The sequence below is a fragment of the Hyperolius riggenbachi genome, unplaced genomic scaffold, assembly GCF_040937935.1.
Source record: "Hyperolius riggenbachi isolate aHypRig1 unplaced genomic scaffold, aHypRig1.pri scaffold_151, whole genome shotgun sequence".
NCBI classification, from domain to species: Eukaryota; Metazoa; Chordata; class Amphibia; order Anura; family Hyperoliidae; genus Hyperolius; species Hyperolius riggenbachi.
Window position 1 is genome coordinate 51304 of NW_027152365.1, and position 19799 is coordinate 71102.

The window sequence follows — 19799 nt, forward strand, 5'->3', positions numbered from 1 at the left end:
TCTCATTGGGGCTGTACTGATCCTGCATAAGTACAGCAGAACCTGTGCAGTAAGTCTGAGCTGCTTGTACATCAGTGGCTCCATGCTACTGTGCATGCAGCTCGGAGACCCTCCAATGACTTCTCAGTAATCTCATTGGGGCTGTACTGATCCTGCACAAGTACAGCAGCACCTGTGCAGTAACCCTGAGCTGCTTGTACATCAGCGGCTCCATGCTACTGTGCATGCAGCTCGGAGACCCTCCAATGACTTGTCAGTAATATCATTGGGGCTGTACTGATCCTGCACAAGTACAGCAGCACCTGTGCAGTAACCCTGAGCTGCTTGTACATCAGCGGCTCCATGCTACTGTGCATGCAGCTCACTGACCCTCCAAGGACTTGTCAGTAATCTCATTGGGGCTGTACTGATCCTGCACAAGTACAGCAGCACCTGTGCAGTAACCCTGAGCTGCTTGTGTATCAGTGGCTCCATGCTACTGTGCATGCAGCTCACTGACCCTCCAATGACTTGTCAGTAATCTCATTGGGGCTGTACTGATCCTGCACAAGTACAGCAGCACCTGTGCAGTAACCCTGAGCTGCTTGTACATCAGCGGCTCCATGCTACTGTGCATGCAGCTCACTGACCCTCCAATGACTTGTCAGTAATCTCATTGGGGCTGTACTGATCCTGCACAAGTACAGCAGCACCTGTGCAGTAACCCTGAGCTGCTTGTACATCAGTGGCTCCATGCTACTGTGCATGCAGCTCACTGACCCTCCAATGACTTGTCAGTAATCTCATTGGGGCTGTACTGATCCTGCACAAGTACAGCAGCACCTGAGCAGTAAGTCTGAGCTGCTTGTACATCAGCGGCTCCATGCTACTGTGCATGCAGCTCACTGACCCTCCAATGACTTGTCAGTAATCTCATTGGGGCTGTACTGATCCTGCACAAGTACAGCAGCACCTGTGCAGTAAGCCTGAGCTGCTTGTACATCAGTGGCTCCATGCTACTGTGCATGCAGCTCACTGACCCTCCAATGACTTGTCAGTAATCTCATTGGGGCTGTACTGATCCTGCACAAGTACAGCAGCACCTGTGCAGTAACCCTGAGCTGCTTGTACATCAGTGGCTCCATGCTACTGTGCATGCAGCTCACTGACCCTCCAATGACTTGTCAGTAATATCATTGGGGCTGTACTCAGCCTGCACAAGTACAGCAGCACCTGTGCAGTAAGTCTGAGCTGCTTGTACATCAGTGGCTCCATGCTACTGTTCATGCAGCTCGGAGACCCTCCAATGACTTGTCAGTAATATCATTGGGGCTGTACTGATCCTGCACAAGTACAGCAGAACCTGTGCAGTAAGTCTGAGCTGCTTGTACATCAGTGGCTCCATGCTACTGTGCATGCAGCTCACTGACCCTCCAATGACTTGTCAGTAATCTCATTGGGGCTGTACTGATCCTGCACAAGTACAGCAGCACCTGTGCAGTAATCCTGAGCTGCTTGTGCATCAGTGGCTCCATGCTACTGTGCATGCAGCTCACTGACCCTCCAATGACTTGTCAGTAATCTCATTGGGGCTGTACTGATCCTGCACAAGTACAGCAGCACCTGTGCAGTAACCCTGAGCTGCTTGTACATCAGTGGCTCCATGCTACTGTGCATGCAGCTCACTGACCCTCCAATGACTTGTCAGTATTATCATTGGGGCTGTACTGATCCTGCACAAGTACAGCAGCACCTGTGCAGTAACCCTGAGCTGCTTGTGCATCAGTGGCTCCATGCTACTGTGCATGCAGCTCACTGACCCTCCAATGACTTGTCAGTAATCTCATTGGGGCTGTACTAATCCTGCACAAGTACAGCAGCACCTGTGCAGTAAGCCTGAGCTGCTTGTACATCAGTGGCTCCATGCTACTGTGCATGCAGCTCACTGACCCTCCAATGACTTGTCAGTAATCTCATTGGGGCTGTACTGATCCTGCACAAGTACAGCAGCACCTGTGCAGTAACCCTGAGCTGCTTGTGCATCAGTGGCTCCATGCTACTGTGCATGCAGCTCACTGACCCTCCAATGACTTGTCAGTAATCTCATTGGGGCTGTACTGATCCTGCACAAGTACAGCAGCACCTGTGCAGTAACCCTGAGCTGCTTGTACATCAGTGGCTCCATGCTACTGTGCATGCAGCTCGGAGACCCTCCAATGACTTGTCAGTAATCTCATTGGGGCTGTACTGAACCTGCACAAGTACAGCAGCACCTGTGCAGTAAGCCTGAGCTGCTTGTACATCAGTGGCTCCATGCTACTGTGCATGCAGCTCGGAGACCCTCCAATGACTTGTCAGTAATCTCATTGGGGCTGTACTGAACCTGCACAAGTACAGCAGCACCTGTGCAGTAAGCCTGAGCTGCTTGTACATCAGTGGCTCCATGCTACTGTGCATGCAGCTAGGAGACCCTCTAATGACTTGTCAGTAATCTCATTGGGGCTGTACTGATCCTGCACAAGTACAGCAGCACCTGTGCAGTAAGCCTGAGCTGCTTGTACATCAGTGGCTCCATGCTACTGTGCATGCAGCTCGGAGACCCTCCAATGACTTGTCAGTAATCTCATTGGGGCTGTACTGATCCTGCACAAGTACAGCAGCACCTGTGCAGTAACCCTGAGCTGCTTGTGCATCAGTGGCTCCATGCTACTGTGCATGCAGCTCGGAGACCCTCCAATGACTTGTCAGTAATATCATTGGGGCTGTACTGATCCTGCACAAGTACAGCAGCATCTGTGCAGTAAGCCTGAGCTGCTTGTACATCAGTGGCTCCATGCTACTGTGCATGCAGCTCGGAGACCCTCCAATGACTTGTCAGTAATCTCATTGGGGCTGTACTGATCCTGCACAAGTACAGCAGCACCTGTGCAGTAACCCTGAGCTGCTTGTACATCAGCGGCTCCATGCTACTGTGCATGCAGCTCACTGACCCTCCAATGACTTGTCAGTAATCTCATTGGGGCTGTACTGATCCTGCACAAGTACAGCAGCACCTGTGCAGTAACCCTGAGCTGCTTGTACATCAACGGCTCCATGCTACTGTGCATGCAGCTCACTGACCCTCCAATGACTTGTCAGTAATATCATTGGGGCTGTACTCAGCCTGCACAAGTACAGCAGCACCTGTGCAGTAAGCCTGAGCTGCTTGTACATCAGTGGCTCCATGCTACTGTGCATGCAGCTCACTGACCCTCCAATGACTTGTCAGTAATCTCATTGGGGCTGTACTGATCCTGCACAAGTACAGCAGCACCTGTGCAGTAAGCCTGAGTGTCTTGTGCATCAGTGGCTCCACGCTACTGTGCATGCAGCTCGGAGACCCTCCAATGACTTGTCAGTAATATCATTGGGGCTGTACTGATCCTGCACAAGTACAGCAGAACCTGGGCAGTAAGCCTGAGCTGCTTGTACATCAGTGGCTCCATGCTACTGTGCATGCAGCTCACTGACCCTCCAATGACTTGTCAGTAATCTCATTGGGGCTGTACTGATCCTGCACAAGTACAGCAGAACCTGTGCAGTAAGCCTGAGCTGCTTGTACATCAACGGCTCCATGCTACTGTGCATGCAGCTCGGAGACCCTCCAATGACTTGTCAGTAATCTCATTAGGGCTGTACTGAACCTGCACAAGTACAGCAGCACCTGTGCAGTAAGCCTGAGTGTCTTGTGCATCAGTGGCTCCACGCTACTGTGCATGCAGCTCGGAGACCCTCCAATGACTTGTCAGTAATATCATTGGGGCTGTACTGATCCTGCATAAGTACAGCAGAACCTGTGCAGTAACCCTGAGCTGCTTGTGTATCAGCGGCTCCATGCTACTGTACATGCAGCTCACTGACCCTCCAATGACTTGTCAGTAATCTCATTGGGGCTGTACTGATCCTGCACAAGTACAGCAGCACCTGTGCAGTAACCCTGAGCTGCTTGTACATCAGTGGCTCCATGCTACTGTGCATGCAGCTCGGAGACCCTCCAATGACTTGTCAGTAATCTCATTGGGGCTGTACTGATCCTGCACAAGTACAGCAGCACCTGTGCAGTAACCCTGAGCTGCTTGTACATCAGTGGCTCCATGCTACTGTGCATGCAGCTCACTGACCCTCCAATGACTTGTCAGTAATCTCATTGGGGCTGTACTGATCCTGCACAAGTACAGCAGAACCTGTGCAGTAAGCCTGAGCTGCTTGTACATCAACGGCTCCATGCTACTGTGCATGCAGCTCGGAGACCCTCCAATGACTTGTCAGTAATCTCATTAGGGCTGTACTGAACCTGCACAAGTACAGCAGCACCTGTGCAGTAAGCCTGAGTGTCTTGTGCATCAGTGGCTCCACGCTACTGTGCATGCAGCTCGGAGACCCTCCAATGACTTGTCAGTAATCTCATTAGGGCTGTACTGAACCTGCACAAGTACAGCAGCACCTGTGCAGTAAGCCTGAGTGTCTTGTGTATCAGTGGCTCCATGCTACTGTGCATGCAGCTCGGAGACCCTCCAATGACTTGTCAGTAATATCATTGGGGCTGTACTGATCCTGCATAAGTACAGCAGAACCTGTGCAGTAACCCTGAGCTGCTTGTGTATCAGCGGCTCCATGCTACTGTGCATGCAGCTCACTGACCCTCCAATGACTTGTCAGTAATCTCATTGGGGCTGTACTGATCCTGCACAAGTACAGCAGCACCTGTGCAGTAAGCCTGAGCTGCTTGTACATCAGTGGCTCCATGCTACTGTGCATGCAGCTCACTGACCCTCCAATGACTTGTCAGTAATATCATTGGGGCTGTACTGATCCTGCACAAGTACAGCAGCACCTGTGCAGTAACCCTGAGTGTCTTGTGCATCAGCGGCTCCATGCTACTGTGCATGCAGCTCACTGACCCTCCAATGACTTGTCAGTAATCTCATTGGGGCTGTACTGATCCTGCACAAGTACAGCAGCACCTGTGCAGTAACCCTGAGCTGCTTGTACATCAGTGGCTCCATGCTACTGTGCATGCAGCTCACTGACCCTCCAATGACTTGTCAGTAATCTCATTGGGGCTGTACTGATCCTGCACAAGTACAGCAGCACCTGTGCAGTAAGCCTGAGCTGCTTGTGCATCAGTGGCTCCATGCTACTGTGCATGCAGCTCGGAGACCCTCCAATGACTTGTCAGTAATCTCATTGGGGCTGTACTGATCCTGCACAAGTACAGCAGCACCTGTGCAGTAAGCCTGAGCTGCTTGTACATCAGTGGCTCCATGCTACTGTGCATGCAGCTCACTGACCCTCCAATGACTTGTCAGTAATCTCATTGGGGCTGTACTGATCCTGCACAAGTACAGCAGAACCTGTGCAGTAAGTCTGAGCTGCTTGTACATCAGTGGCTCCATGCTACTGTGCATGCAGCTCGGAGACCCTCCAATGACTTGTCAGTAATCTCATTGGGGCTGTACTGATCCTGCACAAGTACAGCAGAACCTGTGCAGTAAGTCTGAGCTGCTTGTACATCAGTGGCTCCATGCTACTGTGCATGCAGCTCACTGACCCTCCAATGACTTGTCAGTAATCTCATTGGGGCTGTACTGATCCTGCACAAGTACAGCAGAACCTGTGCAGTAACCCTGAGCTGCTTGTACATCAGTGGCTCCATGCTACTGTGCATGCAGCTCGGAGACCCTCCAATGACTTGTCAGTAATCTCATTGGGGCTGTACTGATCCTGCACAAGTACAGCAGAACCTGTGCAGTAACCCTGAGCTGCTTGTGCATCAGTGGCTCCATGCTACTGTGCATGCAGCTCAGAGACCCTCCAATGACTTGTCAGTAATCTCATTGGGGCTGTACTGATCCTGCACAAGTACAGCAGCACCTGTGCAGTAACCCTGAGCTGCTTGTGTATCAGTGGCTCCATGCTACTGTGCATGCAGCTCACTGACCCTCCAATGACTTGTCAGTAATCTCATTGGGGCTGTACTGATCCTGCACAAGTACAGCAGCACCTGTGCAGTAAGTCTGAGCTGCTTGTGTATCAGTGGCTCCATGCTACTGTGCATGCAGCTCGGAGACCCTCCAATGACTTGTCAGTAATCTCATTGGGGCTGTACTGATCCTGCACAAGTACAGCAGCACCTGTGCAGTAAGTCTGAGCTGCTTGTACATCAGCGGCTCCATGCTACTGTGCATGCAGCTCGGAGACCCTCCAATGACTTGTCAGTAATCTCATTGGGGCTGTACTGATCCTGCACAAGTACAGCAGAACCTGTGCAGTAACCCTGAGCTGCTTGTACATCAGTGGCTCCATGCTACTGTGCATGCAGCTCACTGACCCTCCAATGACTTGTCAGTAATCTCATTGGGGCTGTACTGATCCTGCACAAGTACAGCAGCACCTGTGCAGTAAGTCTGAGCTGCTTGTGTGTCAGTGGCTCCATGCTACTGTGCATGCAGCTCACTGACCCTCCAATGACTTGTCAGTAATCTCATTGGGGCTGTACTGATCCTGCACAAGTACAGCAGCACCTGTGCAGTAACCCTGAGCTGCTTGTGCATCAGTGGCTCCATGCTACTGTGCATGCAGCTCGGAGACCCTCCAATGACTTGTCAGTAATCTCATTGGGGCTGTACTGAACCTGCACAAGTACAGCAGCACCTGTGCAGTAAGTCTGAGCTGCTTGTGTGTCAGTGGCTCCATGCTACTGTGCATGCAGCTCACTGACCCTCCAATGACTTGTCAGTAATCTCATTGGGGCTGTACTGATCCTGCACAAGTACAGCAGAACCTGTGCAGTAAGTCTGAGCTGCTTGTGCATCAGTGGCTCCATGCTACTGTGCATGCAGCTCACTGACCCTCCAATGACTTGTCAGTAATCTCATTGGGGCTGTACTGATCCTGCACAAGTACAGCAGCACCTGTGCAGTAAGCCTGAGCTGCTTGTACATCAGTGGCTCCATGCTACTGTGCATGCAGCTTGGAGACCCTCCAATGACTTGTCAGTAATCTCATTGGGGCTGTACTGATCCTGCACAAGTACAGCAGCACCTGTGCAGTAAGTCTGAGCTGCTTGTGTATCAGCGGCTCCATGCTACTGTGCATGCAGCTCACGCAGCACGGTCCAGAAGAGGTGCGCGGACTGATCAATTTGAGGGTCCATGGCAGCGGCAGAGGACAGCGTGAGAAGTCTCATTAGGATCCAAAAGCTTCCTTCTCCTTATGTTACCGATGTCACATATGTGTTTCTGAACCTGAGCTTTGGCTCCGCCTCTCTTTAAAGGGGAACTCCAGGCATTCTACCGAAAATCTGTTAGAGGACATGCACAGGAACAGTGCCTGGTCCATATTCTCCAGCCACCTCTTCCACCATAGCTGCCATACATCACTCCTGACAGCTGTCATTATGGGAAGGTATGAGGAGCACCTTAGATTAGCAGGTCTGCTACTCATTGATTGTTCCATAGGCTGGAGGTTACCGGGTAACCCTAAGGAGGGAGTGGCCACTGCGGTGTGACAGCATCCCTTCTCTTTAACGCAGGTTTACATTATATTAATATGAATCCACATTCCTTATTTAACATTGAAGTATACTTGAGAGCCCACTGGGTGGAGACTTCATACAAACTTGTTGGTTGTAGATGTTATCTGCATTTGTGTTGTTGATCTTCATGGTGGTCCTTGTACTGAATAAAAACTTGAAGTTAACAAATCATTTCACTTTTATAACATATCTGATATGATAAGCTTTATATTGAAGAAGCAAAGAATCCAGGAGCATCTCGCCATTATATACAAAAAAAAAACTTTGATGCTTTAATTCAGACAAAAGAAATACAGAGAGCCCAATATAGTGTAGTATGCAAAACAAGGGGTTGTAAATGATAAGTATATACTCACAAACGTGGGTTACTGCCTAGGTAACCACTGTATCGGCAGGATTAAAAGTCGCTCTCTATAGATAAGGAAAAATTGGTGATCAACACCCCCCCCCCCCCCCACAAGGGGTGGATATAAGTAATGTAAGAGTGAACAGCAGCGCCAGCAGGATAAAAGGTTCTAAAAGGATTAAATTCCTTAGGAGGTGGTGGTGGACTCACCTCCCTGAAGCAGACAAGTACAGACTAACCAGCAAGCTCATGGTGACCCAGAACTCATTGGAGTGTGTAAGGGACTACAATGGTCCTAAAAGCCCCCTTACTAAGATGTTAAGAAAAACAAAAATTTGCTTTCCTAAAACAGAAAGAATTTGCGATAATTCAGGTTGGAGTGAGCTCGAGATGTCTCCCAGGCACCACTGCTGAATATATGCAAATTAACCATTGTACCCTTAGAAGCTAAACACACCTCCAGAACCGCTGGAATGCAATGATGTGTCAGCTTGTTAAATTGTACAGAGCCATAATAATCCAACATGCATACAGCAGACAAGATACCGTCAGTTTTATGACAACAGGTTTATTAATATACCCCAAAACAAACAGTGCAACGTGTTTCACAGCTATGTTCCCGCTTCCTCAGGCAACTAACAGATAGGAGTACACAGTATAGGCTCAAGGTCACGAATAGCGCCTCTGTGTCTGTGAAACAGAGGTGCTATTTGTGACCTTGAGACTATACTGTGTACTCCTATCTCTTAGTTCCCTGAGGAAGTGGGAACATACCTGTGAAACGCGTTGCACTGTTTGTTTTGGAGTATATTAATACATCCTTGTGGAATATTTGTTTTACAAGTAGTTCTTTGACCTGTGACTGAAAACATAGCGTGCTCTTGTTTTTGCCACATTTACTTGGCCACATGGGGTGTGGCTCTAACAAGTGCTTCAAACTGAGGCCTTACTAAATGTTTGCTGTATAACAGGCAATACGTAAGCACCGTGGTTATAGTCTACCTTGTGCAATATACGGTATGTAACCTTATGTTTTGTTGTTTACAGAAGTCTAAGTAAAGAATTATCTATAGACCAATCTATCAGATGGAAAATTGCATGGTGTATTTCCAGCATAACAGCAATCCATTCAGCCCAGGTTTGCTGTCCTATTATGTTCTGTCATTTTCAGTAGAGATAGTTAATGAGATGTAAATTATTCTGCTTTGCATGCTGCTTGAAAATGGCCCAATCAGATTCAGCAGGAAGTGAATGTGATTGGTTCAATTCCAACCTGCATACAATTCAGAATGATTTGCATTTGAAATGTCCATAGTCTTGGACTACAGGAATGCAAAAGCTATGAAAAATGGAGTGCAAGGCTTAATTTAAATCATGTTCAATCCAGCTAAGTTCTGAGTGACAAACACAATTCTTGGAGGATAGAAGTACTTTGCTTCCAGCTGTCCAAGTAAAATATAAGTCACCAAACTTCAGCCATAGACCCTGAGCAAGTATGCAGATCAGGTGCTCTGACTGGTTATGCTGCAGGCTTGTTTCCAGTGTGTGATTCACACACTACTGAGGTCAGAAAGATCATCAGAGCAGCCAGGAAACTGGTGGTGTTAAAAATAAAATATGGCAGCCTCTCTTCTTGAGACTTGTGTAAAGGGACAAAATCAAGTAGAAATAGTTGATTGGCACTAGATCACAAGGCAATGTTGGGAGAAGCAGGTGCCTTGATTGTGCCTCGAGACATCATAGTACGTATTGAGTGGAAGAGCAAAAGATCCTGGGCACCAACCACAAGGATAATTTCAATGTCACCTTTACTCCATTCCCAACAATCCCGACATAAATTGCAGTCTATATGGCCTGATAGCCGTTTCACAGGTGAAAATCTGCTTTATCTGAGGCAAAAAAAATAAAAAATAAAATTGATATGCCTCTGATGAAGTGGGTTTTCACCTGTGAAACACTTTACAAGCCATATACACTGCAACTTGTCAGGATTGTTGGTAATGGAATAAAGGTCACGTTGAACTTGTGGTTGGTGCCCAGAATCTTTTTGCTTTTCCACTCTCACTTGGATAGAGGGGACTATGTGTAGCTTTCCTGTACTTCACCCTTACATTGGTACTAATATACCAGAGCTAAAGAACAATTCTCTATCTCAACTAGGAAGTAGGTAATAGAGATGGTCAGTGAAATGCAAGTAATTCTAACTTGCATGAAAATTGTATGCACCTTAGAAGTGGGCCAATTAAATGCACTTCCTATGGATTGGCCCTTTTTCAAGTTGTACTGTACAATTTGCCTGATATGTGCATGCAAGCAGAAATCCTTTCCATCTCACTGCCCTCTTGTGGTTACTTTGTTATTAAAGAGGAACTCCAGTGAAAATAATGTAATGAAAAAAAGTGCATAATTTTTACAATAATTATGTATAAATGATTTAGTCAGTGTTTGTTGGAAACAGCTGTTATTTCCCACAATGCAACAAGGCTCCCACAGTGTGATGTCATCTCCATGGTCCTGGCATCACACTGTGGGAGGGGTTTCACCACAATATCAGCCATACAGATCTGTTTGAGAAAAGGAAAGGATTTCTCATGGGAAAGGGGGTATCACCTACTGATTGGGATGAAGTTTAATCCTTGGTTGCGGCTTCTTTTTACATACATTCATTGTTGCCCACAGGGGTGAAGAGTTGATCCTTTGGAAGACAGTTTAGACTCAATACTGTAGTAATGTGTTGCTAGCCTGGAGGTGTGTTCTGTTGCTATACAGGGTGGGAAGAAATTGAGTGGTGTAATATAGCGTTATAGTGTACACAATAGATTCTTGGCAGAGTAGTTATTTACTGACCATCTCAGCCAACTTTAAAGCCAGTGTTTACCAATCTAAAAATAGAAAAGTCAGATACTCACCTAAGGAGAGGGAAGGCTCGGTCCTAATGAGCCTTCCCTCTCCTCTCCCGGTGCCCTCGGTGCTGCGCTGGCTCCCCAGTTCGCGTCCGCCGCCGCAGGGACTTCGGAGGTATTCGGGAGCACTCGGGCTTCCGAAGACGGGCCGCTCCATACTACGTACGCGCGAGAGCATCATAGAAGGCGCTCGCGCATGTGTACTATGGAGCGGCCCCATCCTCGGGAGCCCAAGTGCTCCCGAAGGCTTCCGAAAGCTCCCGAAGGCATGCGGAAGTGGCAGTATTTGACCGAACTGGTCGAATACTGCCACGGGGGATCCTGCGCGGGACCGGGCACCGGGAGAGGGAAGGCTCATTAGGACCGAGCCTTCCCTCTCCTTAGGTGAGTATCTGACTTTTCTATTTTTAGATTGGTAAACATTCACTTTAATCTCATGTGTATGAACCTTAATGTGTAGCAGAGCTGAAAACATCAAAAGATTTTATACATACCTGGGGCTTCCTCCAGCCCCATCTGCCTGGATCGCTCCCACGCCGCTGTCCTCCTCTTACTGCAGCTACGAGGACCGGGTTCCCGCTCTGCCGTCAGTCGGACTCAGTCTAACATAAGAGAAATATGCTGCTGCTGTAGAGGGCGCACTTCTGCATAGACTGGCTGTGATGATGGAATTGCGGGGATCCGGTTCCTGAAGCTGCAGGCATTGGCTGCAGCTTGGGAGTGATCCAGGGAGATGGAATCAATAAAGATTAACTTCGGACGTGCCAGCTTTTTACCTTGTGATGAAATATGGCATGTATGGTATAAGTTTTACCATGGCAACACACGTTACCCCGATAACAGGACGCTATAGCGGGTGACAACGCATACAAAGATGTGTGACGCCGCTATAGCGTCCTGTTACCGGGGTAACGCATGCAATGACGTTTGGTGGCCCACCGACTCCGAAACAGAAAAGACAAAACTAGCTGAAGGCGGGGGACCAGAGGATCCAGGAGTGACTACGAGGGCACATGATGGCTGCAGGGGGGCTGGTAAAAGCCCCAGGCAGGTGAAACTTTTTTTTTTTTCATTGGGTTTAGATTCCCATAAAATTGAAGTATTGTGGTGAAAGCGTTTTCCCCCCTCTATAGAACTAAAAAAAAAAAAAGCTATCTCTGTATTTCTTAAAGTACCTCTGAATTGGGGGAAAATACTGAATGAAGACCAATTGTGAACTAAAAATAAAAACTTTATTGTGTCACAGGAAAAAAAAGAAAACTAAACAATTTCCATATTTGGAATATTTGGCATCTCCAAACCTACAAAAAGGAAAGAGAAACAAAATAAGAAGTTGTATTTTCATACTAAAGAAGTCTCAAAGCAAAATGTAAGCTTGCCGCACTACTAAAATCATACTTGTACAGAGTAACAAGCAATAGGATGGACAAGGGGGACATGACATCACTGTGACAGGTCCCCAGGTACCGGATCTATATATAGATGGGTATACATCTGGGCCCTGTAGAGCCGGGGTCAGGAACCATTTTGGCTGAGAGCACCATAAACGCCACAGATTTAAAAATATGTCTGTGAGAGCCATACAATAGGTTTCAAACTGGGACAGTGCGCATGCGCAGCAGAGGGTTCATGTTCCTGTTGCCATGGTGATGTGTATACAGTTGATCCGCCGGGCAGCGAAAGTTTCAGCTTCTCTTGGGTTTCAGCATCATCAGCAATCTCCCAGAGAGCCAAATAGGAGAAATACAGACTAACAGCTTGTACAATTAGCTAGCTGACTTGGGGATTGATTCACTCTGTAGGATGAGATCCCCGCACTTTGGCCCAATAGGCTGCCTGTTAAGTGACAGACAGCCTATTGGGCCAATCAAAGTGCAGGGATCTCGTCCTACAAAGTCACTGGACCTGGCAGGGTCCAGACTGGGACAATTGGAGTAACTGTTCATTTTTTTATTTTTTATTTTTTTTGGGGGGGGGGGGGGGAATTGCAATTAAGTTACAGCAGTAGTGTGCCTAATTTGAAAATGTTACTTGCGCTGCCACACTGAGCTGTGCTGCTTGAGCAGTGCAGCTCAGTGAATCAACCCCTATTGATTTGTCTGTGAGCCAGATGTAGCCATCAGAAGAGCCACATCTGGCCCCCGAGCCATAGCTTCCCTACCCCTGCTGTAGAGGGTGTACAGAAGTGCACCAGGAAAAGACATACATGCAGAGTGGTGACCAGCCTTGGGCTAAGCCAGGCACTGTACATCATGGCAACATGTAAAAAGGACCAGGGCTCAAAACTCACATAGCAAGTGGCTAACACAACATCCCAAAATAAAACGGGATTGCTGGTTCCATATATCCAACAGGCATGTAGGTTAAGCAGGGTACACCGTGGGCAGGTGTAACAGGCAATCTTTTCTGGATAAAGTAGGGGGAGGCATGGGGGGCCAATACCACTGTAGAAACTTGATCTAGGAGGACCAACTGATAATTCCCCTTTACATGCCCATTGCAGGAAGACACGGATGCCCTGAAGAGGCGGTGCTGATACAGCGGGACACTGAGGTGTAACCTTTCCTATGGCCTAATGCCTGGTACACACAATGAGATTTTCTGGCAGATTCACTGCCAGATCGATTACTTCCAACATGTCCGATCGATTTTCCATAGAAGTGAATGAAAAACCAATCAGATTGGACGTGTTGGAAATAATCGATTTGGCAGTAAATCTGCCAGATAATCTTGTAATGTGTACCTCAGTGACCAATACAGACAGCTGGAATTACACAACAAACATACATATACTTACACAATCCTCTCGCTATGGCAACACGTTTATTCACGGTGCTGGGATGTTTCTATTATCTCCTATAGATGACAAATGAATATGGACATTACAATCTGCTTCATTACCTATGTAATATCCTGAATAGAGCAGCTCCATACAAATGCTCAGTCAGCGAGCTGTATTCAGGTTTCCTATTCATACAGGAAAGCATTCAGGGACCGGCACACTCACCTGGCTAATGGGGGTTCCAAGTATTCCCCCAATAGTGAGGATATAAGACAGCCAAGGCAACCACTATCACAGTAACCAATCAGGATCACTCTAATGCTCACACTCTCCCTGGGAAACTGCATCATCTAAAACAAAATAGTCTCCATCCGACAGGAAATATCCAATCTCCAATCTTCACCTCCCACCCGCTCACAACAAACTCCTCCTCCACCACCCTATTCTCCCCTCACCTCCTTCACTCCTACTACCACCGAGGAAGTCATCCACCTACTGCAGACTTCCCATACCACTACTTCCCCCCTTGACTCCATCCCTTCTGATCTACTTCAGCCTCACTTCACGGAATTGGCCCCAGTCCTCACTACCCTATTTAACCTCTCCCTATCCACAGGCACCTTCCCCTCAGACTTCAAGCAGGCCACTGTACTACCCCTGCTCAAGAAACCCTCCCTCGACCCTCGCTACCCTCCAACTACCGCCCGATCTCCCTCCTCCCCTTCGCCTCAAAACTCCTTGAGCGTCTGGTTTACAAACACCTGACCCAGTACCTCAATGCCAACTAGACCCACTGCAATCTGGATTTCGGCCTGCCCACTCAACCGAAACGGCTCTCACCAAAGTGTTCAATGACCTTGCCTTAGCTAAAGCTGAAGGTAAATACTCCATTCTCCTCCCTTGACCTTTCAGCAGCTTTTGATACAGTAGATCATCCCCTACTCCTCCAGTCCCTCCAGTCCATGGGCATTCACAATCTCAGCCTGTCCTGGCTTTCATCCTACCTCTCCAACCGCTCCTTCACGACCTCCTTCAATGAGTCCTCGTCCACCCCCAACCACTTCTCAGTGGGAGTCCACCAAGGCTCGGTCCTTGGCCCTCTGCTGTTCTCCCTATACATATCCTCCATTGGCAAGGTTATCTCCTCCATGGGTTTTAACTACCATCTGTATGCAGATGACACCCAAATCTACCTCCACACCCCTGACATATCCACCACTACCGTGGACGAGGTCTCCTCCTGCCTATCTGCCATCTCCTCCTGGATGTCCGCTAGGTTCCTGAAACTAAATCTAGACAAAACAGAATTTATGATCTTCCCACCCCAGTCAACCCTGGACCTCCCAGATGTGCAGGTCACTGTTAACCACACTACCATTCGCCCTACCTCTCAAGCCCGCTGTCTGGGTGTCACCCTGGACTCCGCACTCTCCTTCACTCCCCACATCCAAAACCTCACAAAGTCCTGCAACTTCCACCTTCATAACATCTGTAAGATTCGCCCTTTCCTGACCCCTGCCACCACCAAACTCCTCATCCATGCCCTCATAATTTCCCGCCTCGACTACTGCAATGCCCTTCTGTCTGGTCTCCCTATGACCCGAATAGCCCCACTGCAGTCCATCATGAATGCGGCAGCCATAATTATCCACTCCTCCCATCGCTCCACCAGGGCGGCTCCCCTCCATGAATCCCTCCACTGGTTTCCTATCCAGTCCAAAATCAGATTCAAGATACTGTGTCTGACCTACAAATCCGTCCACAAAACCTGTCCAACCTACATTTCCAAACTTACTCAGACGTAAACACCTAGCCGCTCACTCCGCTCTTCCAATGAACTTCGCTTAACCGCCCCCCGCATCACCCAGTCCCATGCACGCCTCCAGGACTTTTCAAGAGCTGCTCCAACACTATGGAACTCCCTACCTCCACCCATTAGGGCAGCCCCCTCCTTCAACACCTTCAAGAAGGCCCTCAAAACACACCTTTTCACTCTGGCCTACCACCCCTCACAAGTGCTCTAAACCCACAGCCGAACTCTGGTCCCTTACCTCTCGTGTCCCTACCTCTCCCTCTAGATTGCAAGCCTTTGGGCAGGGTCCTCCTCCTTTTGTGTCCTACCTGATCATGCACCTCCATTACTGTGCACCCATGCTATGCATTTGAGTGAACCTAACTTGCCTAATCTCCATGCTCCATCCAGTGACTGACTAAGCTTTAGCTTGTACTCATACTGTGCTGTGTGATCTCCATGCTCCCATCCAGTGACTAAGCATTACCTTGTCCTCATACTGTGCTGTGTGATCTCCATGCCCCATCCAGTGACTAAGCATTACCTTGTCCTCATACTGTGCTGTGTGATCTCCATGCCCCATCCCGTGACTAAGCATTACCTTGTACTCATACTGTGCTGTGTGATCTCCATGCCCCATCCAGTGACTAAGCATTACCTTGTACTCATACCGTGCTGTGTGATCTCCATGTCCCATCCAGTGACTAAGCATTACCTTGTACTCATACTATGCTGTGTGATCTCCATGCTCCCCTCCAGTGACTAAGCATTACCTTGTACTCATACTGTGCTGTGTGATCTCCATGCTCCATCCAGTGACTAAGCATTACCTTGTACTCATACTATGGTGTGTGATCTCCATGCTCCTTCCAGTGACTAAGCATTACCTTGAACTCATACTGTGCTGTGTGATCTCCATGCTCCCACCCAGTGACTAAGCATTACCTTGTACTCATACTGTGCTGTGTGATCTCCATGCTCCCATCCAGCGACTAAGCATTACCTTGTACTCATACTGTGCTGTGTGATCTCCATGCTCCCATCCAGTGACTAAGCATTACCTTGTACTCATACTGTGCTGTGTGATCTCCATGCTCCATCCAGTGACTAAGCATTACCTTGTACTCATACTGTGCTGTGTGATCTCCATGCTCCCCTCCAGTGACTAAGCATTACCTTGTACTCATACTGTGCTGTGTGATCTCCATGCTCCATCCAGTGACTAAGCATTACCTTGTACTCATACTATGGTGTGTGATCTCCATGCTCCATCCAGTGACTAAGCATTACCTTGAACTCATACTGTGCTGTGTGATCTCCATGCTCCCATCCAGTGACTAAGCATTACCTTGTACTCATACTGTGCTGTGTGATCTCCATGCTCCCATCCAGTGACTGACTAAGCATTACCTTGTCCTCATACTGTGCTGTGTGATCTCCATGCCCCATCCAGTGACTAAGCATTACCTCGTACTCATACTGTGCTGTGTGATCTCCATGCTCCCATCCAGCGACTAAGCATTACCTTGTACTCATACTGTGCTGTGTGATCTCCATGCTCCCATCCAGTGACTAAGCATTACCTTGTACTCATACTATGGTGTGTGATCTCCATGCTCCATCCAGTGACTAAGCATTACCTTGTACTCATACTGTGCTGTGTGATCTCCATCCTCCCCTCCAGTGACTAAGCATTACCTCGTACTCATACTGTGCTGTGCGATCTCCATGCTCCATCCAGTGACTAAGCATTATCTTGTACTCATACTGTGCTGTGTGATCTCCATGCTCCCCTCCAGTGACTAAGCATTACCTTGTACTCATACTGTACTGTGTGATCTCCATGCTCCCATCCAGTGACTAAGCATTACCTTGTACTCATACTGTGCTGTGTGATCTCCATGCTCCATCCAATGACTAAGCATTACCTTGTACTAATACTGTGCTGTGTAATCTCCATGCTCCCATCCAGTGACTAAGCATTACCTTGTACTCATACTGTGCTGTGTGATCTCCATGCTCCATCCAGTGACTAAGCATTACCTTGTACTCATACTGTGCTGTGTGATCTCCATGCTCCATCCAGTGACTAAGCATTACCTTGTACTCATACTGTGCTGTGTGATCTCCATGCTCCATTCAGTGACTAAGCATTACCTTGTACTCATACTGTGCTGCGTGATCTCCATGCTCCATCCAGTGACTAAGCATTACCTTGTACTCATACTGTGCTGTGTAATCTCCATGCTCCCATCCAGTGACTAAGCATTAGCTTGTACTCATACTGTGCTGTGTAATCTCCATGCTCCCCTCCAGTGACTAAGCATTACCTTGTACTCATACTGTGCTGTGTGATCTCCATGCTGCATCCAGTGACTAAGCATTACCTTGTACTCCTACTGTGCTGTGTGATCTCCATGCTCTATCCAGTGTCTGACTAAGCATTACCTTGTACCCATACTGTGCTGTGTGATCTCCATGCTCCCCTCCAGTGACTAAGCATTACCTTGTACTCATACTGTGCTGTGTGATCTCCATGCTGCATCCAGTGACTAAGCATTACCTGGTACTCATACTGTGCTGTGTGATCTCCATGCTCCCCCCCCAGTGACTAAGCATTACCTTGTACTCATACTGTGCTGTGTGATCTTCATGCTCCATCCAGTGACTAAGCATTACCTTGTACTCATACTGTGCTGTGTGATCTCCATGCTCCATCCAGTGACTAAGCATTACCTTGTACTAATACTGTGCTGTGTAATCTCCATGCTCCCATCCAGTGACTAAGCATTACCTTGTACTCATACTGTGCTGTGTGATCTCCATGCTCCATCCAGTGACTAAGCATTACCTTGTACTCATACTGTGCTGTGTGATCTCCATGCTCCATCCAGTGACTAAGCATTAGCTTGTACTCATACTGTGCTGTGTAATCTCCATGCTCCCCTCCAGTGACTAAGCATTACCTTGTACTCATACTGTGCTGTATGATCTCCATGCTCCATCCAGTGACTAAGCATTACCTTGTACTCATACTGTGCTGTGTGATCTCCATGCTCCCATTCAGTGACTAAGCATTACCGTGTACTCATACTGTGCTGTGTAATCTCCATGCTCCCATCCAGTGACTAAGCATTACCTTGTACTCATACTGTGCTGTGTGATCTCCATGCTCCCCTCCAGTGACTAAGCATTACCTTGTACTCATACTGTGCTGTGTGATCTCCATGCCCCATCCAGTGACTAAGCATTACCTTGTACTCATACTGTGCTGTGTGATCTCCATGCTCCATCCAGTGACTAAGCATTACCTGGTACTCATACTGTGCTGTGTGATCTCCATGCTCCCATCCAGTGACTAAGCATTACCTTGTACTCATACTGTGCTGTGTGATCTCCATGCTCCATCCAGTGACTAAGCATTACCTTGTACTCATACTGTGCTGTGTGATCCCCATGCTCCATCCAGTGACTACGCATTACCTTGTACTCATACTGTGCTGCGTGATCTCCATGCTCCCCTCCAGTGACTAAGCATTACCTTGTACTCATACTGTGCTGTGTGATCTCCATGCTCCCCTCCAGTGACTGACTAAGCATTACCTGGTACTCATACTGTGCTGTGTGATCTCCATGCTCCATTCAGTGACTAAGCATTACCTTGTACTCATACTGTGCTGCGTGATCTCCATGCTCCATCCAGTGACTAAGCATTACCTTGTACTCATACTGTGCTGTGTAATCTCCATGCTCCCATCCAGTGACTAAGCATTAGCTTGTACTCATACTGTGCTGTGTAATCTCCATGCTCCCCTCCAGTGACTAAGCATTACCTTGTACTCACACTGTGCTGTGTGATCTCCATGCTGCATCCAGTGACTAAGCATTACCTTGTACTCCTACTGTGCTGTGTGATCTCCATGCTCTATCCAGTGTCTGACTAAGCATTACCTTGTACCCATACTGTGCTGTGTGATCTCCATGCTCCCCTCCAGTGACTAAGCATTACCTTGTACTCATACTGTGCTGTGTGATCTCCATGCTGCATCCAGTGACTAAGCATTACCTGGTACTCATACTGTGCTGTGTGATCTCCATGCTCCCCCCCCAGTGACTAAGCATTACCTTGTACTCATACTGTGCTGTGTGATCTTCATGCTCCATCCAGTGACTAAGCATTACCTTGTACTCATACTGTTCTGTGTGATCTCCATGCTCCATCCAGTGACTAAGCATTACCTTGTACTCATACTGTGCTGTGTGATCTCCATGCTCCCCCCCAGTGACTAAGCATTACCTTGTACTCATACTGTGCTGTGTGATCTCCATGCTCCCATCCAGTGACTAAGCATTACCTTGTACTCATACTGTGCTGTGTGATCTCCATGCTCCCCTCCAGTGACTAAGCATTACCTTGTACT

The 19799-nt window shown here is 48.1% G+C and overlaps 1 protein-coding gene across 1 annotated transcript in view; it reads right to left on the bottom strand.

The window, feature by feature from the left end:
- Window positions 1-12034: 12034 nt before the first annotated feature.
- LOC137543666 (EP300-interacting inhibitor of differentiation 3-like) overlaps window positions 12035-19799 on the bottom strand; it is a 37997-nt gene continuing 30232 nt past the window's right edge. The window contains exons 4-5 of the mRNA XM_068264792.1: window positions 13602-13660; window positions 12035-12105 (exon numbers count right to left, since the gene is read on the bottom strand). Coding sequence (XP_068120893.1) covers window positions 13628-13660 — 33 coding nt within the window. The 3' untranslated portion in view covers window positions 12035-12105; window positions 13602-13627. The remainder of the gene's footprint in view (window positions 12106-13601; window positions 13661-19799) is intronic.